This window comes from Onychomys torridus, chromosome 2, assembly GCF_903995425.1.
Source record: "Onychomys torridus chromosome 2, mOncTor1.1, whole genome shotgun sequence".
NCBI lineage: Eukaryota > Metazoa > Chordata > Mammalia > Rodentia > Cricetidae > Onychomys > Onychomys torridus.
In genome coordinates this window covers 125,314,571-125,342,135 of record NC_050444.1, presented here as the reverse complement: position 1 = coordinate 125,342,135, position 27,565 = coordinate 125,314,571, and the positions used below count along the sequence as shown (strand labels likewise).

The window sequence follows — 27,565 nt, the reverse complement described above, 5'->3', positions numbered from 1 at the left end:
ACAAACTAACATAAAAAACTAAAGGCAAAGACGATCTGTTCAATGAAATTAGAACAAAACCCATCCCAAATCCAGGGAAAGAAATGGATATCCAAACACAAGAGGCATTGAGAACCCCAAACAAACATAACCAAAGAACTTCCACCAGCACAGTCAAGATGTCAGAACAAAGGAACAACAGTAAAAGCCGCAAGAGAAAAATGCCATTCACAATGACAGACACATCAGAATAGCATCAGGCCTCTGGCAGAAACCCTAAAAGCCAGGGGAAAAATAGGATAATGTATTCAGTCTTTGAAAGAAAATAATTACATACCAAGATTGTTGCATCCAACAAACCAATGTGGGGAGGTTGTTTTGTTTTGTTGGATACAGACATGAATAACCCAGGCTGGCCTCAAACTCATATAGCAACCCTGTCTCAGCCTCAGGACTGCAGGTATGAAGCACATGACCAGGTCAAAGTTACTTTTAAAATCAACAGAGAAAGACATTTCAAGACAAGATCAACAAAAACAGTTCATGACCACCACTTTAGCACCATAAAAACCATCATGATACTTAGCTTTTCTCATCAATGGGACCAAATACTGACAGAGCAGTGTGAAGTATAGGGGTGGGTGCTACAAGCCGCAAAAATATACAGAGTAGGATTTCAGCTGATTATGACAAAGCTAATGCCTGGAAGAAGCCAAGGGCCTTCCAGAGGTCAAGCTGAGGCTCAAGGAGCCTTGGTGATATTTGGCTTTTGATTATCAGCCGTTTCCTGCTATGAGTTTCTTGTGTGCTATTGTAGCTTTTCCATCATTTATTGGGCACCATTTCCCCTCTACTAAAGGAATATTTAGATAACCTTGGGCGCTGACAGCTGTGCACACCCAGAACCCCAGTTCAAGCCTCCCTGTAATTATTGTCATTGGTAACATCCAGTCAGGTCCATCCCCAGACAGAGGAAAGTACCTTATCAGAGACACCTCTGTACTCTCTAAGAACAGACTTAAGCCTCCAGACTACCCATTTTTGAAGGCCTGGCATTAATTAAGCTTAACCTCCTCCTTTTCCAAACCTTACCTCTAGTTTCAGATCTCCCTTTAACTATCACCCGAGGTGCAGGCAGTGGTGTTGCATGCCTTTAATCCCAGCACTCAGGAGGTGGAGCCAGGCGGATCTCTGTGAGTTCAAAGCCAGCCTGGTCTACAGAGTGAGATCTAGGACAGGCATCAAAACTACACAGAGAAACCCTGTCTCGAAAAACCAAACAAACAAAAAACCAAAAAAACAATCACCAGAGGCATCTAGCTGTACACAGGTTGCCTATCGACTGAGCACACTTTCCCCCATCCTTCAGAAAAAATGGCAGATAGCTTGGACAGACAGGAACCACAGGAAAGAAGAAGACAGTTTTATTTTCTCCCATTGACCTAGCAACTTATAGATTCTTAACAGTTTCTACCAATCATGTTTAAGATTATAGTTGAGCACATAAGATCCCGCTTCTTAGATATTACCCAAATTTAGCCTTTCGTTAATTCATTTCCTCATGTCACTTCCCTTTTGGGTTGCAAATGATAATTAACAATTACTGCCCCTCTATGTGAGTCTTATCACCCCTCCATTTGACCCTGGAAGCCTGGCTTTGCACTGCCAAGGGATTACTGCTTGTAAGTGTATATATCCCGAGACTCCCAGGGCATGGGAAGAGGAAGAAGAAGATTTGGAAGAATAAATGACTGGACTGAGAGCTCTTTCCCAAAAATAGTCCTCACCATTCATAGTTCTCTCTCCTGAGCCCCGGGGTGTATAATGTTAAGGTCCCTCTAATACTATACAAGAGGTGGGGTTGTTTTGCATCACAGTTTGAGAGAATACAGTTATGATAGCAGGGATGGCAAGGAGGTTGAAGGGGCTTGGTCCATGGAGATGGGATCCTATGCAGCAGCTCTAAAGGAGCCTATTTACATCTTGGGAGACAGGAAGCAGAGAGAAGGGTTTGTCTCCTTTCACTGTATAAAACTGAAGTGTGGTGATACATGCCTATAACCCCAGCTTTTAGGAGGGGTGGCAGGAGGATCAGAAGTTCAAGACCAGCTGGGTGATAGTGGCACATGCCTTTAATCCCAGCACTCTGAAGGCAGAGGCAGGGGATCTCTGTGAGTTCACTCCATCCTGGTCTACAGAGCAAGTTCCAGGACAGCCAGGACTACACGGAGAAACCCTGTCTCAAAAACCAAAACAAAAAACAAAAAAAGTTCAAGACTAGCCTGGACTACATGAGATCCTGTCTGAAAAGAAAAGGCGACATGCTCATGGGTAAAGTTGACAAATGACTGCATGACTTAACACCTGAAAACTAAAAGATTGTAAGAAAAAGACAGATGAGAACTGCGTTTATAGACTCAAAGACTTAATAATGTTGGTGAGTTTCCCCGGGTTGAATTGTGGTTTTAACATAATCCATTCAAAATACCAACAGATTTTTGTTTTTGTTTGCTTGCTTGTTTTTTAGATACTGATTTTCTAAAACTCATGTGGAAATGTAAAGAACCAGGAATAGGATGGAGGCAGAGGCAGGTGGATCTCTGTGAGTTCGAGGCCAGCCAGGGCTACACAGAGAAACCCTATCTTGGGGAAAAAAGGAACCAGGAATAACCAGAAGAACTTTGAGAGGGACTTATAACCACCTCACTTACTTTAAGTTTTTTGACAGGGTTTTGCTATGTAGCCCTGGCTGGCCTGGAATTTGGCTGTGTAGACCACAGTTGCCTCAAATTTGCAGCTACACTTGTGTCTCTGCCTTGTGAATCCTGGGTTACAGGTGTATGCCACACACTCAACTGTCGTCATTGCTTTAAACAAAAGTACAAAAGGATGCTGAAACAGAATAGAGAGATAAAAATTGATCCTCACATATAGTCAGTTGATATTCCATAAAGGTGCAAGACAGTTCGTTAGGACAGAGTAATCTTTTGAACAAAACTGGTAATTTTACAGTTTTTTAATTTAAAAACTTTTTTTCAATTTTTTAAAAAAACTGGCTATAACCTTTTACCTCAATACCATATACAAAAATGAACTTAAAATGGCCCATAGACTTTAAAAGGTTAAAACTAAAGCTTAAATTTAAAAAGTCTTTGTAAGGAGTATGCAAAAGCAGGAGATTGGCAGGCTGGTTGTGATGACTCATGACTAATCCTAGCACTTGGGAGTCTGAGGCAGGAGAACTTTGAGGCAGTCTGAGCTACATATGAAGGTTCAGGCCAACCTGAGCTAAAGAATGAGACCCTACCCACTCCTCAAGCCCATCAACACCTGAGGCAGGTGGGAAATCTGGCCTTGTGGTCATAAGAATGGGAGAGCCCCATGGTGCTGTAAGCCTGTAAGACTTCCCTCCCTCCTTCAATAACTGGCATTTGGCATTCAAAAAAAAGGGGGGAGGGGAGAAATTGAAGATGGTGATGTTCTAAAAAAGGAAGTGGTGATGGTGTCATGGTCCTATCAAATTGTGCAAACAGGAAAATTGTATACTATGTGAATTATCTGTCAATAAAGATCTTATATTAGGGGTTGGGGATTTAGCTCAGTGGTAGAGTGCTTGCCTAGCAAGCACAAGGCCCTGGGTTCGATCCTCAGCTCCACAAAAAAAAAAAAAAAAAAAAAAAAAGAATGGGAGAGCTGGCCCTGACCCCTACCAGCTTCAACACTTGGGAGAACAGGCCCTGCACCTCTCCAGCGTGGCATAATGGAGCCAACCCTGTTGGCACAGGTGTGGGTGAGCCAGGTCTGAAGTAGTGAGAAAGGGAGAGCTGCCCCCATGAATCGTCTGTCATGTGGTGGTGTGGGAGGGGGAGAGAGGCCCTCTTACCCCTTCCCCCTTACCACCTGCAGCACTCAGGAAAGTGAGCCTTGCCCCTCACCTGGGCAGCACAGCAGAGCTGCCAGTGGTTGGAGGTGAGGGTGACCCAGCCCCATGTGAGCAAGGGAGAGCTGTCCCCATTATTCATCTGACATGTGGCAGCATGGGCAGAGGAAAAACGCCCTCCTCTCCACCCCACTCCCACCCATCAACACCTGAGACAGGTGGAGGAGCTGGCCCTGGGGTCATAAGAGAGGGAGGGGTGTCCCTGCCCCTTGCCAGCTGAAACACTCAGGAGAGTGGCCCCTGTACCTCACCTGGGCAACACAGTAGAGCTAGCCCTGATGGTGTAAGTTGGAGGAGAGCCGACCTTGAGGGCATAAAAGCAAGAGAATTGGCCCCACTCATTGCTAGCAGAGGTGAATTAGCCTGGGCAATGCTGGAGAGCTCACCTTGGTGGTGAGGAAAGGGGAGAACTGGCAGGTGGACCAACCCTGCAGCTGCCCAGGCCCAGAACCAGGGTTATGACTTGACCTGCCCTAACATCCACCCCAACTATGATCTGCTGGAGCAAGTGAAGGGACCGGACCTGCAGACCAAAAGCCACAGGATCTCCACATCACGGGATAACAACAGGATATCCAAGAGGAGCCCCAGTGAGGGCCCAGCATTGATAGTGTAGTAGAAACCAGAGGCCTCCAACCAGAACAATGACTCTTTGCAATGAACACTTGCAAATAATGATATATGGACAAAAGGGTTTGCTGTGTGACTCCCAGTCTCAAAAAAGAAAAGGCAAACTGGGATCAAAGTTTTGGTAACTTTTGCTCAAAAGTAAAAAGAGAGGAAAAGAGAAATTTGTGTTGGTTGTGGCTGTGATATAATGAATCAGATACTTACATAGTCCCCCATCTTGAGTAATTTAGACTGAACATGGTAAGCTGAATGGGCTCTTGAGATTCTTTCCCACTCTGACTTTAAAATAAGAATTTTCGGTTATTTCAGTTATTTCATATTCTTCAAGGAAGTGTGAAATTACAAAATCATAATTTCAAAAGTTCTTTGTATCACTAGTGAGAACATATGGCCCTGGAATCTGAGGAATGTTTTGTTTTCTGGTCTTTCAGGGGAGGAGGAGTTGATAGTTCTGTTCTGGAAGAAATGAAATGAGTTAGTCACAGGTGTTCTAGAGAACAGTGCAGATGAGGACAGCGGTAGTTCACTGATTGACAGGCTGTTCCTAGTTGATGCCACATGTTACTGTAACCATAAGCCTTTTATTAATAGGGGTTCTCTAAAGAACAGAACTGATACACATACATTGGAAGGAGATTTACTAGATTGGCTCACATGATAGGGAGAGGGTGGTCCAGTAGTGACTATCCATATGCTAGAGTGGCTGAGAACCCAGGAGCTTCTCAGTCTGTGGAGCTGGATGCTCCAGCAGTCCCAGTATAGCACTGGAAGGTCTGAAAGATTCCTAGAGTTGCTGCTCTTCAATCCAGGTTTGAAAGACAAAGAAACTAGATTTTAATATTAATAGGGTGGCAGCAGTTGGGTAACAGGACAGACATGTTCACCAGCAAGAAAAAGAAGATAGACAGGCAGACAAGACTGATTTTTCCACTGACAGCTTCATTCATTCATTTATTTATTGTTATTATTATCCTTATCATTATTTCAGTTCCCAGAACTGAGAGGGAGAAATAGGTATGGAGTTCTACCAAGGAGCAAAAAGCTACCTGCAGTTGGAACTCTCTGGCAAGGAGAAAGCCAGTTTTTTCCAGGGCAGCCTCACTGGGCATATCACCCACACTTCAGGGCAAACTCAGTGCCTAGGAGTAGTCAGCCAACACAAAATGAACTCAGTGTTATTTTATAGACTTTTTTTTTTTTTTTTTTTTTTTTTGAGACAGGGTTTCTCTGTAGCTTTGGAGCCTGTCCTGTAGACCAGGCTGGCCTTGAACTCACAGAGATCCACCTGCCTCTGCCTCCCGAGTGCTGGGATTACAGGCATGCGCCACCACCGCCTGGCTTTTTGTTTGTTTGTTTGTTATAGACTTTTTATTTCATTTCATTTTGTTTGGCATTTTTTGTCTTACTGGTATTTGCTTATTTTTATTTTCATTTTTGTAGGGGGTTTTAATTGTCTTTGTTTCTTTCTTCCTTTTTTTTTTTTTTAAGATTTATTTATTTATTATGTATACAGAAGAGGGCACCAGATCTCATTACTGATGGTTGTGAGCCACCATGTAGTTGCTGGGAATTGAACTCAGGACCTTTGGAAGAGCAGACGGTGCTCTTAACCTCTGAGCCATCTCTCCAGCCCATGTTTCTTTGTTTTTTAAAGAGAAAAAAATGGAGTAGGACGGGGAGGATCTGAGAAAAATTGAGAGAAAGGAAAAATGCAAGCAAAATACATTGAATGAAAAAATTTTCAATAAAAAAAGTGAAAAGGGAAACAAAACCAAAAAGGATTCCCCAAGAACAAGCCCCATGCTCTCCTTCTGGTGTCTGCCGCAGGGAACTGCTGCTGAGTTCTGCATGCCCAAGACCTTCATCTCCCTGTTTATACATGCCAGTCAGCAAGAATGGCCAGTGGTTCTAGAACACTGGTAGAAGCCAACCTGTGGTATTCCCTGCCTATCAGAACTCAGTCTTGCTGCCACTTTTAGCCTTGGGACCTCTGATCTCATTGTTTTTATTCCAATTGCCACAAGATGCCCTAGACTCCTATGGCATCCCTCATCTCACAATTAATTATATGTAAGTATGTCCCCTTTCTTTCTTTGGAGAACACAAGGACTCAGTTCTTATAGTCTTAAAATCTTTTTAAACAAATACTTAAAGTGGTTATGTTTGGTGCTGTTCTAAATACTGATTCATGCAGCTCACACCTATGAAAAAGTTAGTGAAATTCATATTTTGGCAGTTTAAACATACATATTGTCCGTTCCAGTTCCTCTCAGCTCACCTGCCCTCTCTTATCTCCCTCCCACTCCATCAACCCCCACTCCTCCCTGCAAGTCCTTTTCCATGTTCACAGCTTTCTGCTTTGTTTTGTAACTCATTAAGTTTAACTAGGGCCATTTGTGTGACCCTAGGTATGGAACTATCTAGTGGTGTTTGTGTTTGAGGCCAAGTCTCATGTACCCCAGCTTGGCCTCAAACTCAATATGTAACCAAGGCTGTCCTTGAACTCCTGATCCTCCTGCTCTACCTCCTGGGCACTGTGAGTGCAGCCAGGTGCCATGTCTAGCTACGTTTTAACGTTTTGTGTTTATTTTTGAGAATTCATATATGAATGCTGTATCTACATCATTTCCTCTCTCCCTTTCCTTCCTCCAGCTCCTCCTATGTCTTCCCCCACTCCTCAGATTCCTGGCCTCTAAATCTTTAATTACTGTTTTTGCACATACATAATACATACAGCTTCATAAATATAACCTTCTGGGTTCACTTAGTGTTGCTCATATGTATATGTCTTTGGAACAGACTGCATGGGATTGAATCACCTGTTGGGTTCATCCGTGGAGCCAGATGCTCTCCCTCTCTCCGCAGCCATTTTACTTGCCTATGGTTTTTCGTCTAGGGCTGAGGCCATCTGATATATGCATTGACATACCATCTGACGTTTTCATTTATCAGGTCTTGTTGTCGTTATCAGGTCATAATGTTGAGGTTTCATGGGTGCCGCTTCCTTATAATATATCAAAGACACTACTTCACAGCAGGCGTCATCATCCTCTGACTTACAGTTTTTCCACCCCTCTTCTGAGAGGTTCCCTGTGCCTTGGGTGTAGAGTTTATGTTGTAGATGTATCAACTGGTGTTGAGCATCCCATAGTCCATTGTTCTCTGCATTTTGACCAGTTCTGTTGCTGCAAAAAGAAGATTTTTTGATAAGGGGTGAGACTGCATTTGTCTGTGAGTGTGAGGACAGGAGTATTTCAGATGCAGGTAAGGATTAGGGAGGGGCACAGTAGAAGCTCTGTAGGTTCGTTAGCTTCACTGCCATAGGTAACGGGCCGGGTGACTGTGCCAGACATAAGTTCCTTTCTACTGAGTGAGTCTGAACTCCAGTTAGGCATCTGTTGGTTGCCCTCAGGATGTAAGTACCACTACTGCACCTTTCAGAATGCCTTGCAATGCATTCTGGTCATTGCTACAGTTCACAGATGTTACAGGTGGCAGGCATTGATTGCTTTTCTCCATTGGCAGCTTTCATAACTGTTTCTGATACTCAGAGAGCTAGTCCTTAGTAAGGCATCTTCCAGGTCAGTTCCAACTCGATTCCTCCAAGACCTCTGTCCAAAGTGTGTGGTGACTTCAGCAATAGGGTCTTACCTTTGATCCTAGTGTGCAGCCAAGGATCATGAGAATAGTTTATATTGTTTGGGGGCCTCTTGGTCTCTCCTGACCACCACTCAAAAGGAGGTTCCTCAGTCTTTTTTTGTTTTATTTGTTTTTGGTTTTTTCAAGACAAGGTTTCTCTGTGTAGCTTTGCGCCTGTCCTGGAACTCACTCTGTAGCCCAGGCTGGCCTTGAACTCACAGAGATCCGCCTGGCTCTGCCTCCTGAGTGCTGGGATTAAAGGCATGTGCCACCACTGCCTGTCGAGGTTCCTCATCCTTGGCACTGGGTTTTGTTAATCTGTGGCTTTTGAAGGAGCACTGCCACCCCCAAGTGATGAAACTTCATTAAAGAGAGAGTGTGTGTTCTTACAGATATGTAATCCTAAGTCAACATAAAACAATATGATTCCCCTGGGCGTTTTCAGACATCCTTAGAATTATTATCCTCCCTTCCTCCCTCCATCTTCCTCCGTGTCCCTCCTCCACTCTCCAGGCAGGTCCCCTCACACGTGCTTTTCCCTTCAGAAAGCCTGTGGAGCTCCTGCTCTATGGTCTTTTTCACTTTCCTGGTACACTGGTCACTTTTCTGTGCTGTGATAAACGCCATGACCAAGGCAACTCACAGATGAAAAGGTTTACTTTACTCCAGGCTAAGAGTTCCATCACCACCATGGCAAGGGAGCTGGCAGCAAGCACCAGGCTTGTTGGCAGGAACAGAGCAAATGGAAGCCTGTCTGCCCCCAGTGACACACCTCTTCCATCAGGGCCACACCTCCCAATCCTACCCACACAGTGCCACAAACTGGGGACCAGATATTCAAATGTCCAAGACTATGGGGATATCTCATTCAAAACACTGCACCTGGTATCTAATTATTCTAGGTTATGTACTTAACATCTAAAGGTCTGGAACTAAGTCAAATAAATAAGAGAACATGTGTGAGTCTTTGTCCCAAAAAAAGAAAGAAAAAGAAAGTGTGTGTGAGGGAGTGGTAGTTTTACATGTAAGAAGTGGATTGGGGTATAAGTAGCAAGGGAAGCAAGACAGAAAAGCAATCCTATGATTCTAAGTGGAAGACAAGATAAAGTGGGACATCAGAGCTGGCCTTGGAATATTCTATGGGACTAATCAAATTGATTAAGATTATATGAAATTCAGGCACATCTAGAAAAAAAATGTAATCAGGAATTACTATGGAAAAAGTACATATATTACTCTGGAGAAAGAAAATAAATAGATTTTTAATTGATGGGGGTAGAAATAACATAATTAAGAGAGTCAAGTATTTACATCATCAGGCAGTAAGCATAAGTGTTATTTTATGGTTAGTAAAAATCTATCTTGAAAAATCTCCTTTTGCAAATGAACATAATGTTAAAGGGAAATAAAATATGCTAATTCTGCTCTAAAGGAATTTAAGTTTACCATGTTGGACTTGAAACTAGCACCAGTTAAATCAAGGAAATGATTTCCTTCAATGCCAGGTGATTTATTCAGTGTTTGAATTGGACATGTTTCTTAGTCTGAGTAGTGTAGACACAATTAGAGACCACTTTAGCTTAATGCTTCGGAGGAAATGACGGATGTGACATTCTTTAAATTGCTACATGCAATCATCTCCCTTTCACGTGACCCAAGTATAAAATGCAAATGACAAAGTAGTCTCTCAGTTGACTCTGGCTAAGCATAAGCCTACTGATTCACATTGTTTGCATTCAAAAGTAGAACTCAACCAAAATAAAAAGTGGAGCCTCTGGACTAGCAAAGGCCTTTGCTGCCAAGACTGAGCAGCTGCATTGGATCCCCTGGTAAAAGGAAAGAACCAAGCCCACAAAGTTGTCCTCTGACTGGCACACACATTCACACACAGAGACATACATACACACATGCACACACTCACTAAATAAATAAACTTAATTTAAAAATAATTAGGGGCTAGAGAGATGGCTCCTGCTGCACGCTTGCACAGCCCCAGGGATAGACCTGACTCGGGTGGCAGGGGAACGAAGAAAAGAAACACACAAAAGCTGGATCAGGCCATCTGGGCTCTTGGACGAGAAACTTCACCACCCTGGAGACTGAGACTATTTATTGTCTACAGTCAAACTGGGAGGTGGGGTTACTGCATACAGATAAACAGAGATGCAGGGTTTACGCTATCTAGCTGGATCAACTTTAGCTGATCTCAGTAGGTGCAGTTTTGTGGATATTTTCTGCATACACTGTCAACATGCACACTTGGGCCAGAAGGGTAGTCTGTGTCCCTGAGGCTAGCCTGGGGAAGACTTTGCCATTTTTTTTTGTTTGTTTGTTAGTCTGAGGCTTTGGAATCCTTGATATGGCCCTGCCTGTATGAAAAGCATGAATTTGCTCAGGACCTCACATGCTCAGGACTTCCTCCATTCCCAACAGACTTAGCAGTTAAAAATAGTTGCTGCTCTTGTAGAGGACCTGGTTCCCAGCACCTACATGGTGGCTCATAACCGTCTGTAATTCAAGTTCCAGGAGACCTGATGCCCTCCTCTGACCTCTTCATCCACCAGGCATGCAGAAGGTGCGCATACATACATGTAGGCAATATGCTTATACACATAAAAAAATAAGTAATAGAAAAAAATAAGCCTTTGAAAGGGCTGGAGAGATGGCTTAGCAATTAAGAAACCTTGCTGCTTTTGCAGAGGACTTCAGTTCAATTCCCGGCACCCATAAATTGGCCTCTAAAAGCACCTTCCCTCTCACACAGACAGCACACACACACACACACACACACACACACACACACACACACACACACACACACAAAATTAAAATTTTTAAATTAGAAAATAAAATTAACATTTGAGGGTTTCCTAAACTGTTTTCCTGTCATATGAGATCAGAACTCAGTCCCCAGCAGCACGTAAAGTAGGCATGGTAGTATACATCTGTAATCCCAGTGCTCAGAAGGTGAAGCAGGAAGATTAGAAATTTAAGATAGGACTGGAGAGATGGCTCAGCGGTTAAGAGCACTGGCTGCTCTTCCAGAGGTCCTGAGTTCATTCCCAGCAACCACATGGTGGCTCACAACCATCTGTAATGAGATCTGGTGCCCTCTGCTGGCATGCAGGCATACAGAACACTGTATACATAAGTAAATCTTTAAAAAAAATTTTTTTTTTAAAGTGTAAGATCATCTGGCTGCATACCAATTTCAAAAGTTACAAACAAAGCTGTGGGATAATGATGACTTAAAGTTGTATTATCCCTACAGTAAGCTTGATTGGGGAGGTAAAGATTTATACTGTGACAACTACGAAAGACTGTAGAAACCGAAGAAGCCTTAGATATGTAGCATGACCCCCATGTGCCTAGATCCAGAACCTTAATACTGACAAGGTCATCACCACTCAGTGTGCTCTCCAGATTCTGTAGAACCCTCAAATTCTCACAGCCTTTCTGTGAGAAATTAAGCCAATATTTGACATTTGGGGACCATTAGGTTCTTAAATAGCAACTCAGAAACAATTTTAGAAAAGGAAAATAAAATTGGGATAAAGCTTTAAAACTTATTACAAGGCTACAGTACAATGTTGTGCTGGCATAGAATAGAATTTAGGATTGAGAAACAAATGCTTCCATTTGTGGCCAATTGGTTTAAACAGGGGTGTTGTGGGCACTAAATAGCAAGAGAAATATTTCAATGAATGGCACTAGAAGAGCTGAATTTCCACACATAAAAGAATGAGATTGTAACCAGATGGTGGTGGTGACACCTTTAATCCCAGTACTTGGGAGACAGCAGCAGGCAGATCTCTATGCATTCAAGGCCAGCCTGGGCTACAGAGTGGGTTTTGGGACAGTCAGGATTGTTTCCCTGTCTCAAAAAAAAAAAAAAAACCAAAAAACAAAAATGAGATTGTGCCCAGCCTCTCTCAAACACTGTAAAAAACCAACTCCATATGGATGGGAAGCACTGGTTTGAAACCTCTCTCCATACTGGAGATAATAGTTATTATATAAGCCTTGTTTCACCTCAAGCTTAAAGGCATCATGAAAATATGTTTTCAATTCCGACACTTGTTGAGTTGTTGATGAAACATGAAACTTTGAACACTCCAAGAATAAATGGTCTTTTGGTTTTGTAAAATAATCACAGCATTTTTTTGTAAACTGCCAGAGTCCGGTTCCAGGGGGTTCAGGTCTAAAAGAGGAGGTGTGAAGTGGCGTGAGGGAGGGAAGGAGACTGGCATCATCTGAGGGTGAACCAGGATGGCCACCCATTTGTTGAAAATGAGCTCCACCTTCTATACTCTAATTGCATTATAGTTTAACCACAGGCAGTAGTGAACGCAGTCTTAAGGATCCTGGGGTGAAAGCAGCCATCAGCTTCATGACAGCATTTTTCTTGAAGCAAAAAACCAGTAATTTAGCAAGACTCTAGGTGCCTATTGTCCTCTAAGGTTCAGTAACCCCAGCTGCATGGTCTCAGCCTTTGTGGTCAGGAGGGGTCAGATCTGAGTCCTGAGAAACAAACCTAAGATCAGTGCTCATTCCTCAAGGGTGTGACGCAGTGTTTAGACCCATTAACACAGCACGCACTGAGCTGTCTCCTAACTGCAGTTCTGTGTGCCTTAGCCTTATAATATGGACTTGTTCCCCTCCTGTGCTCCCCAAAGGGAAGATGCTGATGTCTTAGTCTTTTTCCATTATGCCACACCATTCTGATTCCTTCAGTGTGTGCTCCTGTATATAGCAAAGGGGATCAAGCCAGTCTAACTTCTTAACAGCATCTGCTCCCCATTGGACAGACCGGATCTTGCATTTTATACAGTAAGCCACTAAGCCTGGGCACTATTCTATACTTATTAACTGAACTCTTGCCCTAAATAGCCTCAGACTGCTCTGGCTCTGGGCTCATTATATCTCTCGATTGTGTGTTGTTCATCCCTGGGACTAGGTGTGCCCAGTTAGTAAATCTTAACTTCTCTGTTCCTGGTGTAATGGGTTGGGAAGACAATGGGGAGTCCTGTGTGGGGAGTAGGCAGAGTTATGCTATATAGTCCCACAGTGGCGGGATTTTTTTCCGAAGAATTATTTTGTTTAAAGAGACTGCCATTGTATACATTGTCATTCTTCACTAAAGCCCACACAAAATACCCAAAGGAAGAGGCACAACGAAACTCCCATAACGCCAGTGAGGATCATAAAAACGAAGGTAAAAGGGGGTGAAGAGTTGTGATTCACAATGTTGAGTGCTGGGGCTTTGTCAAACAGCAGTGGTCGCCATGCGGTCCACACAGGTAAACCCTTTATATTTGCATCATTCTCTTTGTCTATTACCTGACTCACAGACTCACTTGTTTATACATCTTGTGTGGATCTTATGCCTCTCACGCTGACTCATCTTACTGACATAGGGTAGAAAGGATATGGGAAGGGAAGAAGCCCCTCTGAGATGTCATTACCCTTTCCTAGTGACTTGGTGGGAAGGAACTTCAGTAAAGCCAATGTGTGTTTTGCTAAAGACATCTCAAGCAAGGATGTGAGAAACAAAGGAATTTTGCTTACTTGGAGACAGAACAAGATGGACCAGCAAACTAAATAAAAGCAACAAACCCATAAAGTTATCCACTGTAATCCCAGCACGGGGAGACAGGGACAAGAGGGTTGGGAGAGCAAAAACAGCTTTCCACTACATGGTTACGTGGTGAGTTGGAAGACAGCCTGAACTGTATGAGACCATGTCTCATAACCCCTACCAAAAAGAAGAAACAAAACAAACAAACAAACAAACAAACAAAAACCAGGATATAACGAGCGAAGTACTTTGTCCTGGTCGCTGTCTATAGCTGTGAGGAGACACTATGACCAAGGCAACTCTTATAAAAGGAAGCATTTGAGTGAGGGCTTAGAGTTCCAGAGGTTCAGTCCTTTTTCTTTTTTTTTTCTTCCTTCCTTCCTTCCTTCCTTCCTTCCTTCCTTCCTTTCTTTCTTTCTTTCTTTCTTTTTTTTTTTTTTTTTTAGTTTTTTGAGACAGGGTTTCTCTGTACAGTTTTGGTGCCTGTCCTGGATCTCACTCTGTAGACCAGGCTGGCCTCGAACTCATAGAGATCCACCTGGCTCTGCCTCCCGAGTGCTGGGATTAAAGGCCTGGGCCACTGCTGCCCAGCATCAGTCCATTTTCATCATGGTGGGGAGCATGGTAGCATGCAGGCAGGCGCTGGAACAGAGAGCTACATTATATCCACAGGCAGGCACTCGCTGCTTACTCACTCACTCACTCACTCAGGGTTTGGAATGGGCTTTTGAAACCTCAAATCCCCAGAACACACTTCCTCCAAAAAAGCCACACCTACCTTTAATCCTTTCAAATAGTTCCACTCCCTGGTGACTAAGCATTCAAATAGATGAACCTATGGCGGCCGCTCTTATTCAAACCACCACAGACTGTATAGATATTTTCCAGTAATAAGGAAACACACACACACACACACACACACACACACACACACACACACACACACTGTGCACACACAAAATAATTCATCCATCATGAAAGAATTTGGCAACTTCTCAAAACATTAAACAGAATTACCATATGGTTTTGTGTTCTACTCCCAAGTATATATCCCTTCCCCACACAAAACTTTTTAAACAAAGGGCTGAGAGGTGAAGCTCAGTGGTAGAGACTTGTGTAGCATGTCTAAGACCCTGGGTTTAATCCCCAACAGTGGACAGAGAAGGAGAGGAAGGAAAAGAGGGAGCAGGAAGGGGTACTCAAGTATGTATAGTCATACACGTTCAAGGGAGTCCTGTAAAGAACAGTTAAACAGGTAGAAATAGCTTTGAAATGTCCATCGATAAAGAAACTGTAGAATGGGGATATCTTGTGAACCCTAATAAACTTGTCTGAGGATCAGAGGACAGAGCCAGCCATTAGATTAGACATAAAGGCCAGCAGTGGTGGCACACGCCTTTAATCCCAGTACTGGGAAGCACACAGGCCTTTAATCCCAGGAAGTGATGTCTGGGCAGAGAAAGGTGTATAATACATGAGCAAACAGGAACTCACTCTCTTTAGACTGAGAATTTCATACAGGTAAGAACTAGTGGCTGGCTGTTCTGTTTCTCTGATCTTTCAGTTTTCACCCCAATATCTGGCTCTGGGTTTTTTTTTTTTTTTTTTTATAAAAAGACCGTCTAAATTTCGAATAACAGTAGTGTGTGTGTGTGTGTGTGTGTGTGTGTGTGTGTGTGTGTGTGTGTTTGTTTTGGTTCTTTTTTGGTTTTTTTGAGACAGGCCTCTGCCTACCCAGTGTTAGAATTAAAGGTGTGCGCTATCATTGCCTGGCAATTGTGTATATTTTTTAAACCATAAAAATGTAGTACTGTTGGGAGCTGGAGAGATGGCTCAGTGGTTATGAGTATTTGCTGCTCTTGCAAAGGACCAAGGGTCAGTTCCCAGCAGCCACATAGCAACTCACAACTGTCCATAACTCCAGTTCCAGGAGGTCTGGCTTTCTCTCTGACCCCAACAGACACCAGGCACAAACATGATGCACATACATACATGCAGTCGAAGCACCCATAAACATAAAAATAAAGTAAATCTAAGCTAACAACAACAGAAACCTTTATGCTCAGTGAGCATAGCTAGATCCAAAGGTTCTAGTTCTAGTGTCTTGTGTGGTCCCATTTACATGAAACACTCTGGAGAGATGCATATGTAGAAACAGAAAGCAGATGGGTGAGTACGGGAAGGAACTGGTGGTGTTTATTACAGAGAAAGAATTGGGGACTAAAACAGGTTTCAGATTAACTGTCCAGAGGATGGGGCATTTACAAAAATAGACCAGTAAGTTAAACAGATGCAAAAACATAAAGGAAAAATGGGAAATAGAAAGGCACATTATCTTTAACTTGATTTAGCTGGAGTTTGACATCAAGGGAGGTTCTGGTTTGTTTATAAATGGCCCATGAACTTTCTTTTTCTCATGTCGACATGTGCCTGTGTACATGCAGACTCCTGAGCAGGAGGTCTGCTGGCCTGCTCTGTCACTCTCTACCTTTTTCCTTTGAAACAGGGTCTTTTGCTGAACCTAGTGGCCACCAAGTCCCAGCAACCCTCCTGCCTCTGCCCCTGCTACATTGCCTTTTTATATGAGTGCTCAGGTCTAAATTTGGGTATTCCTGTTTGCCCAGTGAGTTTTCTTACCAGTGAAGCACCTCTCTAGCTCCCCATGTGCTTTTCCATGTTAAATTTATAATTTAAATTACAACTTATTAATAAACTGAGTGAGTTCCAGGACATCCAGGGATACACAGAGAAACCCTGTCTTGAAAAAAATACATATATAACTACTGTCTTTACTGATTTGGAAAAAACACAGCAGAACATTAATATTCATTAAAGAACTCACAGGTAAATTAGTAAAATTAACAACAAATTTCATAACTTTCTAGAGAAAAGCCTCATGTTTAATATTGAAGAAAAAGGCAGATGCACTTAAATTGGACATTCTTTTGTTTGTTTTTGTTTCCCAAGAGAGAGTTTCTGGGTGTATAGTCCTGGCTGTCCTGGAACTCGCTCACAGAGATCCATCTGCCTCTGCCTCCCAAGTGCTGGGGTTAAAGGTGTGCACTACCACCTCGAGCTGGCCCAACATTCTTTTGGAGTTAGAATTTCCAGGTGGGTGTCCCCAGAGAATGCAGTGAGTAGCAGAAACTACTACACTTAACTGAACTACTTTGTGTTAATTGAATTCAGTGCAACTAGAAAAAGACAACAAAGTGGAGCATGGTGGTGCAGGCCTTTAATCCCAGCAGTCTCAAGGCAGAGGCAGTGGATGTCTGTGAATTCAAGGCCAGCCTGGTTTATAGGAGTTCTCAGCCTTCTACATAGTGTGACCCTGTCTCAAACAGTTACAACAACGAAGAAAAGACAAAGCCAATGAGTGCAGAATGTGCATGGGTTATATGACTAAGTTTCTAAACTAACTGTGACTGACTTGTTGTCATTGAGAAGTGGAGCTTGCCGTGTTAGAAGGAAAACTGGCTCATTCTTGCAGAACAAGGCTAAGGCTGTTCTTTGATTACAGATGATGAAAGCCATGAACAAATCCAACGAGCACGTCCTGGCAGGAGGTGCCTGCTTCAATGAAAAGGCAGATTCTCATCTCGTGTGTGTGCAGAATGATGATGGAAACTACCAGACCCAGGCCATCAGTATTCACAGTCAGCCCAGGAAAGGCAAGCAGCTAACCGCTGGGGAGGTTTAGTTATTTATTTTATTGTTATTTACACATGCATGGGTGTTCTGACTACATCTAGCAAAGTCCAGAAGAGGGAATTGGCTCCCCTGGGCCTAGAGTTACAGACAGAGGCAAGCCACCATGTGGGCCCTCTAGAAGAGCAGCTAGTGCTCTTCACCAGTGAGTCATCCCCTATTTATTTATTTACTTACTCACTTTATTTCCTTCCTTTCATTCATTCGTTCGTTTGTTCGTTCATTCTGTTTTTTGAGACAGGGCGAGTGTTACAGAGAGCCGTATTTTGCTCAGTTTGAAGCATGATCTGTAATTCTGAGAGTTGTCCAGAGGCAGGGAGCTTGCCTGCCTTGTGCCTCCCTGTCACCAAGGGTGTCTGACAAAGGCTGGATCGATGCCTGTTAGATGAAGTATAAGAACACTCAGTAGGAAATTGGATTAGTTCGGTCCAGTTTAAGACGTAGGAAAATAGTTGGGCTGTAGTGGCTCACACCTTTAATCCCAGGCAGAGGTAGGTGGATCTCCAAGTTCACTATGCCTGGTCTGCATAGTGAGTTCCAGGACAGCCAGGACTACACAGAGAGAAACCCTGTCTAAAAAAAGCAAACAACCAAAAACAGATGCAGGAAAATAAGAGCAGTGTGAGTTTTGATTGCACATCCTTTCCTTTCTGGAGAAATAGTGTGTGGTATGCATCTGCGTGCATGTACACACATGCGTTCATGTATATGCATGTGTACATGCGTGCAGATATATATGCACTCACTTGGCACATTTCCATATGGAAATCCAGCAGTCAGCATTAGGTATCCTCTTTAGTTACTTGCTTACTGTGTTGTTTTGTTTTATTGTTGTGTTTTTCTAACATTTATTTATTGTGTTTGTGTGTGGGTCAGAGAACAATTTGAAAGAATAGGTTTTTCTCCTTCCAGCATATGGGTTCCAGGGATAGAAATCAAGTCACCAGTTTGGTGGCAGGTGCCTTTACTTACTGAATTATCTAGCCAGCCCCCTCCCCCACCCCAGCCCCTGACCCCTGACTTATTTTTTGAAATAGGATCTCTCACTGAATCTGGAGCTTACTGGCTAGGATGGCTGGCCAGTGAGCTCCTGGAGGCCACTTGTCCCCACCCCCTAGCTGGAATTACAGACGGACACTGTTATACCTCAAATTTTTATGTGCTGAAGAGCCAAACTCTGGCCCTCATGATTATATAGCAGGTATTGTACTGGCTAAGATATCTCCCAGCCCTAAATATCCATCCTAAAAAAATAACTCTACTAGCTAATCCCAGCACTCAGGAAGTAGAGGCAGGTAGATCTCTATGAGTTCTAGGTCAGCCTGGTCTATATACCGAGTTCCAGGACAGGTTCCAAAAAGCTACACAGAGAAACCCTGTCTTGAAAAATCTAAAGAAAAAAAAAAGATAACTCAGGTGCACACCTTTAATCCCAGCACTTGGGAGACAGAGGATGTAGTTTTCTATGAGTTTAAGGCCAGCCTGGTCTACATAGTGAGTTCCAGGACAGCCAGAGCTACATAGTGAGACCCTGTCTCAAAAAAGCAAACAAAACACCAAAACAAATAGAATAATTCTACGTGGCAGATAAAGTAGCAACAGACCTGTCTCACTCTTCGGTGGTATTTACTTACTTATTTATTTATTTATTTTTAACCTCTTCAATATATACTCAATTGCAAAATAGAAAATCTAGTGGGGTGGTGGCTCACGCCTTTAATCCCTTTAATCAACACTTGGGAGTCAGAGGCAAGTGGATCTCTAAGTTCGAGGCCAGCCTGGTCTACAGAGTGAATTCTAGGATAGCCAAAGCTACACAGAGAAACCCTGTCTTGAAAAAATGAAAGAAAAAGAATTGTAGAAATCAGTAGATAAAGAGTTACAAACCTTTTCTGTGAAGAGCCAAATGATTCCTAGTTTAGACTTGTCCGTGTTCACCACCAGCTGCTCCATTTAGAGCTCCAGCACTGGACTGCCTTCGAGAATATGTGAATGAACGGAACTGGCATGTTCCAGTAAACATTTATTTCAGAAATATGCTGTACACCAAGCTAACCCTAGAACCTGGCCATTAAGGTTTTGTGTATTTGTAAAATTCTTTGAGTCTTGATTGAGGAAGAGTACAACAGAATGTAGGGTTGGTTGTATCTGAAAACTTTTTTCACAAGCATATGGTAAGCATTTGAACTAATTGGTTAGTTAGCTGCACATGGCAATGTATTGTTTTCTGTGTGATGATTTCTGGAATTCCCAACTTATACCTCAGTATTGTTCCCGATGCCTGTCCCAGTGATCTGTCTTCACTAATCTATTTCTATGTCTGTTACAGTGACTGGTGCCAGTTTCTTTGTGTTCAGTGGCGCTCTGAAATCCTCCTCAGGATACCTTGCCAAGTCCAGTATTGTGGAAGGTAAAGGATGAATGGTTTATTCTTTGTGCCTCAGTTCAGTCCTGATCATCCAGCCGAAAAGTAAGCGATATTGAGTGCACCAAGGGCTGCAGACGTAGCTCAGGTGTTGGAATAAATTTGCCTCTAAACTTGCTGCACAGACCAGATGTGGGAGTACAGGTCTGTGATCCCAGTGTTGGAGAAGTGCGAGCTCATCCTAGAGAGTTCAAGACCAGCCTGGACTACATGAAATGGTGGGGGTGGGGGTGACACTTCTGTAGATGTCTGTCTTAGGGTTTTGTTGTTGTGATGAAACACCATGACCATAGCAACTCTTTCTTTGTTTTGGTTTTCCAGACAGGGTTTCTCTGTGTAATTTTGGTGCCTGTCCTGGATCTCGCCCTGTAGACCAGGCTGGCCTCAAACTCACAGAGATCCTCCTGGCTCTGCCTCCGAGTGCTGGGATTAAAGGCACGGGCCACCGCCACCCAGCCTGACCACAACAACTCTTATGAAGGAAAACATTGAATTGGGGCTAGTTCAGAGTTCAGTCCATTATCATCATGGTAGGAAGCTGTGGGGCATGCAGGCAGACATGGTGCTGAAGAGGTAGCTGAGAGGTCTGGATCTGGATCTGCAAGCAACAGGAAGAGACAGTGAGCCACTAGGCCTTGCTTAAGTTTCTAAAACCTCAAAGCCCACCCCCCCAGAGACACACTTCCTCCAACAAGGCCACACCTACTCCAACAAGGCCACACCTCCAATAATGCCACTTCCTATGAATCTATGGGGACCATTTTCATTCAGACCACAGTGTGTAACATATATATATATTTTTTACTGCCAGCTACCCAGGAGGCTGAGGCAGGAAGTAAGTGGAACCCAGGAGTTCTAGACAAGTCTAACCAATATAGCAAAAGACAGGCAAGCAAACAAAACCTAGCATGGAGTGCCTCGTTCTCCAAAGAAGGGATAAGTACAGGTTCCTCAGACACTGGTGAAATGTCAGAGGTGGCCATTCCCTTTTTTTTTTTTTTTTTTTTTTTTTTTTTCAAGACAGGGTTTCTCTGTAGCTTTGGAGCCTGTCCTGGACTAGCTCTGTAGCCCAGGCTGGCCTCGAACTCACAGAGATCCACCTGCCTCTGCCTCCCGAGTGCTGGGATTACAGGCATGCACTACCACCGCCCGGCCCTCCTTCTTTTTCTAAAGATTAAAAAAAAATTAATTATGGGTCTGGAGAGATGGCTCAGAGGTTAAGAGCACTGACTGCTCTTCCAGAGGTCCTGAGTTCATTCCCAGCAATCACATGGTGGCTCCCAACCATCTGTAATGAGATCCGGTGCCCTCTTCTGGTTTGCAGTCACACATGCTGTATACATAATAAATAAATAAATCTTAAAAAAAAATAATTATGAGCCAGGCAGTGGTGGCACACGCCTTTAATCCCAGCACTCGGGAGGCAGAGCCAGGTGAATCTTTGTGAGTTCCAGGCCAGCCTGGTCTATAGAGCGAGATCCAGGGCAGGCACCAAAACTACACAGAGAAACCTTGTCTTAAAAAACCAAAAAGAAAAAAAATTAATTCTGTGGTGTGTGTGTGTGTGTGTGTGTGTGTGTGTGTGTGTGTGTGTGTTTGTGTGTGGGTGTGTTGAGTGTCTGTATATGTGTTGGGTGTGTGTGTGTGTGTGTGTGTGTGTTGGGGTCTGTGTATATGTGTATGGGTATGTTGGGTGTCTGTGTATATGTGTGTGTATAGGTGTGTTGGGTGGGGGGTGTTGTGTGTGTGTGTGTGTGTGTGTGTTGGGTATGTGTATATGGTGTGTTGGGTATGTGTGTGTGTATGGTATGTTGGGTGTGTGTGTATGGTGTGTGTGTATGGTGTGTGTGTGTATGGTGTGTGTGGGTGTGTGTGTGTATGTGTGTACGGTGTGTTGGGTATATGTATATGGTGTGTGTGTGTGTATGGTATGTTGGGTGTCTGTGTATATGTGTGTGTGTGTATGTGTGTGTGTATGGTGTGTTGTGTATGTGTGTATGGTGTGTGTGTGTGTGTGTATGGTATGTTGGGTGTCTGTGTATATGTGTGTGTATGTGTATGTGTGTGTGTGTGTGTGTGTGTATGGTGTGTTGGGTATGTGTGTGTGTTGGGTGGGTACTGTGCATGTGACTATGATTCCAGGTGCCCACAGTGGCCAGAGGTGCTGGATGCCCTGGATCTTCAGTTATGTGTTCTCCAGCCCTGCCCCAACAATTTCTGAATACTACTTTTCTTCACAGTTGTAAGTGGGAGACTTGGTTGTAAGCTTTGCTGCACTTTACTCACTGTTCTACTCACCAAAACGATCCAAGTTAGTATGTAGAAATTTATGTAAGACTATCTATGGATGTCTATTGGAAATCCATATTTCAGAAGGAATTATTTTACTTGGACAAAGACAGAAAGATTGGGAGTTCAAGGATATCCTCAGTTACAAATTGAGCTGAAGGCCAGCCTAAGCTACATGAGAGCCTTTCTCAAAAGACTGAAGGGGCCTGGGGAGAGTTGGAAATGGATATATTCAAAATTCATTGTGTGTGTGTATATATATATGGAATTATTAACCAGTATATTTAAAAAATACTTTAAAAAGAATGCTGTTATTACATTATTTATTTGAGGGTGTGTGTAAATGGCACAGTGCACATGAGGTCAGAGGACAACTTCTAATAGTGCCATTCCCTGGTGACAGAACATTCAAATCTATGAGCCTGTGGGGGCCATTCCTCTTCAAATCATCATCCTGTTCTACTTCCTGACCCCCATAGGCTTGTAGCCGTATTATAATGCAAAAGTACATTCAGTCCAACTTCAAAAGCCCCCATAGTCTATAATCCATTGCTCTCAGCACCACTGTCCTCCATGCTCCTACTAGCATGGCCCATTATTCCAAAGTCCACATTCTGCCATAAGCAGCATGGTCTGGCCTATCACAGCGGTACCCTGCTCCCTGGTACCAACTTCTGTCTCAGTCAGTGTTCTATTGCTGTGAAGAGACACCATGACCAAGGCAACTCTTATAAAATCAAGCATTTAATGGGGGCCTTGCTCACAGTTTCAGAGATTTGGTCCGTTCTCATCATGGTGTGGAACATGGCAGCATGCAGGCAGGTGCTGGAGCAGTAGTTGAGAGCTGTATCCTGATCTTCAAGCAGAGAGATAGACAGACAGACAGTGGGCCTGGCTTGAGTTTTTGAGACCTCAAAGCCACCCCTAGTGACACTCTTCTAACAAGGCTGTGCCCACTCCAGCAAAGCCACACCTCCTAATCCTTCTCCAGTAGTGCCACTCCCTAATGACTAAGCATTCAAATATATGAGCTTATGATCCATTCTTACTCAGTCACCACAATTAGCCCATTTCCATCATGGTGAGAAGTATGGAGCAGGGAGCTTACACACTGATTTGCAGGCAGCAGAACGGGATGGGGGGACTGAGCCTGGGCCTGGGCCTGAGCCTGGCATGGGCTTTTAGAACCTCAACATTTAGCGATGTACTTTCTCCAACAAGGACACACCTCCTAATCCTTCTAAACAGTTCATCATGGGGGCTGAGCACACAAATATATGAGCCAATGGGGCCATTGTTTTTTAATGGTTTGTGTTTGTTTTTGTTTTTGAGACAGGGTTTCTCTATGTAGCCCTGGCTGTCCTAGAACTTGATCTGAAAATCAGACTGGCCTTGAACTCAAGAGATCTGCCTGCCTCTGCCTCTCAAGTGTGAGGATTAAAGGCATACGCCACCACTACCCAGCAGATGGGGCCATTTTTATTCAATCTACCACAGTAATTTTTGATTTTTTTGTTTTCTTTCATTTTGTTTTGAGACAGGGTCTCATTATGTAACCATGGCTAACCTGGAACTTTCTATGTATCTAGACTAGGCTAGCTTCAAACTAGATCCTCCTGTCTCTGCTGCCCAAGTTCTGGTATGAAAGGTCTGTCCCACCACACCTAGTCAAACTGTTTTATTGTTGTTGTTTAGTAATTTTAAAACCAACATTTATATGGCGGGCATTCATCTACCAGGCAATCGTAGTAAGAAGTTAAGAGAGAGAAGCCAGTACACACTGTAAGGGTGTGGTGATTGCAAGAGGGTAAATGGGATTAAAATTTGCTGTATGAGCCTGAAGAGGAGCAGTGTGGTCATGTGTAAGTTTTCCCTCTGAGCTATCTCCGAAGAAACATCCAGTGGGTCTGAAGGGAAGTGAACACTGGTAAAGCTGAGCAAGCCTCCGTGTTTGCTCACACAGCTCTTCAATAGAGTTTTAGCTCAGAAAGAAAACCTCTTTGTGTCTGTTGGCTTTGCAAAGCTTATATTTAGTATCGGAGGATCTGCTGGACACTAGGCTCTCTGTTTCAGCCGCCTCCTGCCCTGGCTCTGCACTGTTTCCATCTGTATTCTCTTCATGCTGATGTTCTTAGATGGCGTTATGGTCCAGATCACTGCAGAGAACATGGATTCCTTGAGGCAGGCACTTCGAGAGATGAAGGACTTTACCATCACTTGTGGGAAGGCAGATGCAGAGGACCCCCAGGAGCAGATCCACATTCAGTGGGTGGATGATGACAAGAAAGTTAACAAAGGGTAAGTGGATCCCCTCAGAGCAGCTTAGGGAATAAATAGCCCCAGGCTTGTCTGCTGTGTACACTGGTGCTTTAGAGTTTCACTAAAGGCCTGTCTACAGACAAGCAAACAACAGAACATATAACAGAATTTTTAATTTCTGTGTTTTTATCTTAATTTCTTTAAAAAAAAAAAGATTTATTTTTAACCTTTTTTAAAGTTATATGTCTGTGTGTATGTCTGTGCACATGACTGGGTGCCCATGGACACAGGCCTCAAATTCCCCTGGATCTGGAATTAGAGGTGGTTGGGAGCCATCTGTCCTGGCTCCCAGCTAGTGAGGACCAAACTCAGTTCCTCAACGAGCTCTTAACCACTGAGCACCCTCCTCGGCCCTCTGTACTTGACTTCTGAAGGATTTGTGTGTATATTTTTAGGGAAAGATGAGGAAGTAAACAAAAGAAACACCCACGCCTTTTGGGTATCAGCATCTCTACTGACATATTCCATTCGATACAACGGGCACCCTCATTTGAATAAGCAGGTACCTCAGGCTAATGACTTATCAGCACCATAAAGCTAAGACATGGCAAGACTCTGACTTAAACCATCTTCCTGGGCTTCAGAGCCAAACTCTCCCTGGCTCATGGAAACTCTGTGCTTCACACCAAAACCTCAGATTCATTCTTGATGGTTCTTTTTCTCTCCTACCCCACAGTTATTCCAACGGTAAATCTTGTTTGCTGTGCTTCAGAACATAGCCCATCATGGTGGCTCTTAGCACCTCCCACAGCACCATCCCAGTTTAAAAGCAGCCTATCCAGTGCAAACCACCATAGTCTGGATGCTGCAGTAGCCTGTAGTGTCCCACATTGAGGTCCTTCTCTGTTCTGACCTGTCCCTAGCCGAGTGCTGGGATTAAAGGCCTGCGCCACCACCACCAGGCCCACTTGTACCCTCTTAAGGGCCTACATTTCAGGCTGTTTTGAGACAGGGTCTCACTCTGTAGCCAGGCTGGCCTGGAGTTCACTATGTAGTTCTGGCTGAACTCAAGCTCAAGGCAGCCTTCCTTCCTTAGCCTCCCAAGTGCTCAGCATGATATTGGCCTTCTTATTTGAGCACAGCTGTGCACCTGCCCCAGACCTTTGCACATGTGCTCTTAGCCTGCCTTCTTCCTCAGGATGCCCTGTGAACAGCTCCATCCCCATCTTCACGTGGTTCCCCATGCCACTGTCTCCAGAAGGTCTTCCCTGGCCACTGTCTGCATTCTAACCCCGTTGTACATGTCTCTCTTCATATACAGCAAAGCTTCCAGTATTTCCCATTCCCCATCTTGTCTTTCTCTTTTAAAATTTGACCACACTTCTTTATTGGGAGATGAGAGGCTTGCCACAGCACACATGACCGATGTGCAGTTGGGTCTTTCCTTCACCTTTATATAGGTTCTGGGGACACAGTTCCTTTCCCTGCTGAGCCATCTTCTAGCCCCTGATTTAACTTTTGATGTGTAGAGAACTCAGAACAGGGCCAGGCATGGTGGCGCACGCCTTTAATCCTAGCACTCAGGAGGCAGAGACAGACGGATCTCTGAGATCCAGGCCAGCCTATGTAATAAGACCTTGTTTCAAATACACTAAAAAGACCCAAGAACATGAATAGGTTTAAATGTTGTTTAAAAGAGACTAGAATCTTTGTGTCAATCTTTGTATGTTCTTTTCAGAGGAACTGCGTATCTCCATATATTTCCTTTCCTTACTGTATTTGAAGGGAGGAAGAACTGTCAAAAGTAACTTCTGTTTAGGAGTCTCAGAGTGATAACAGCACTGAGGAGAGGCTGTGATGACAGATAGACACTGCCTGTGGCTTCACGCCAGCTCTGGGGCTGTTTGTTGTTTGTTTACTATGTTATTAAGAACTCGAGGTTTCCTGCCTTGTGAACAAGTTCTCTTAGCACTGAGCCAAATCCCCAGCTTTAAATAGTCCTTAACAAACGCTCCATGCTGTGGTTGGTACCTGAAACCAGCACCCAGGGCTGCCCTGTCAGGCTCTTCCCTTCAGAACTGCCTTTCAAGGGAGAGGAGCAAAGAGCAGCATGGTGAGTGTTGTTACCGAGCCCGGAGTAGCGTGGGGAACCAGGTTGGGTAAGTAGCCGTGTATTTATTAGAGAGAAATTCTGGGGAAAGAGCAGGTGGGAGAGTAAACAGCCTATTTATATGACGGTAAACTTTGGAAAATGCTCCTTGCAAATCGTCTACCTTTCGGTATGAGTGCATAACCCTTCCCATGAGCACTCTGCATCTTGCCATGATATGCAGCAGATGTCTTCAGCAAGGCATATTTGGTATTTGGTAATAAAATGTGACAGGATATCTCCTTCCCTTTCCTCTGTTGCAGTGTGGTGAGTCCTATAGATGGGAAGTCCATGGAATCTATAACCAATGTGAAGATATTCCATGGATCCGAGTATAAAGCAAATGGGAAAGTCATCAGGTGGACAGAGGTAGGTAGTGAACATTGCTGTGCTTTCCCTTTCAGCAGCCTTTTGCCAAGCCAGAAGCCCCATTCTGGGCTGATTCGGACGGAAGTTGAGCCAACGGGATGGGTCAGTGGGAAAAGGCATTTGTCACCAGCCTGAAGGTCTGAATTCAGTCCTCAGGACCCATACGGTGGGAGGAAAGAACCAGCTCCCACAAACTGACCTCTGACTTCCTCACACTCTCCATGACACTTGTGGACAAATACACAAAGTTTCTCTGAGGAAAAAAAATCTTTTCCTTTATCTACCATATTTCATTCCCTCTGATCTGTCTCAGCTTACTGGGAAAGAAAGTCCGAAAGTGCAGCCTGCCACACTCTGCTGTGTCTTCTGATGAACTCACTTTCAGGTGTATTTGCTTTGCAAGGCAGGAAGGCTGTGTCTCTGAGTGGGGCACTCCTTCTGTGCTGTGTTCTTCAGAGAGTTGAGTATGCCATGCCGCATTCAAAGACCACTGAATAATATGGTCTTCAAAAGACAGACAATTCACAGTAAGATTTGTCAAAATTACAAAGCAAACAAGTAATGGTAAGTTCCTGATTCAAAGCTAGATCTAGCCAGCTC

At 43.8% G+C, this 27,565-nt stretch overlaps 1 protein-coding gene across 4 annotated transcripts in view; it reads left to right on the top strand.

Moving 5' to 3' along the window:
- The window catches only part of Zfyve9 (zinc finger FYVE-type containing 9), a 150,011-nt gene that overhangs the window by 116,697 nt on the left and 5,749 nt on the right, over positions 1 to 27,565 (top strand). For all 4 annotated transcript variants that reach the window (XM_036177819.1, XM_036177817.1, XM_036177818.1 and 1 more), the window contains 4 exons: positions 17,287 to 17,437; positions 19,804 to 19,884; positions 24,324 to 24,486; positions 26,860 to 26,965. In XM_036177819.1, the coding sequence (XP_036033712.1) occupies positions 17,287 to 17,437; positions 19,804 to 19,884; positions 24,324 to 24,486; positions 26,860 to 26,965 (501 nt within the window). The remainder of the gene's footprint in view (positions 1 to 17,286; positions 17,438 to 19,803; positions 19,885 to 24,323; positions 24,487 to 26,859; positions 26,966 to 27,565) is intronic.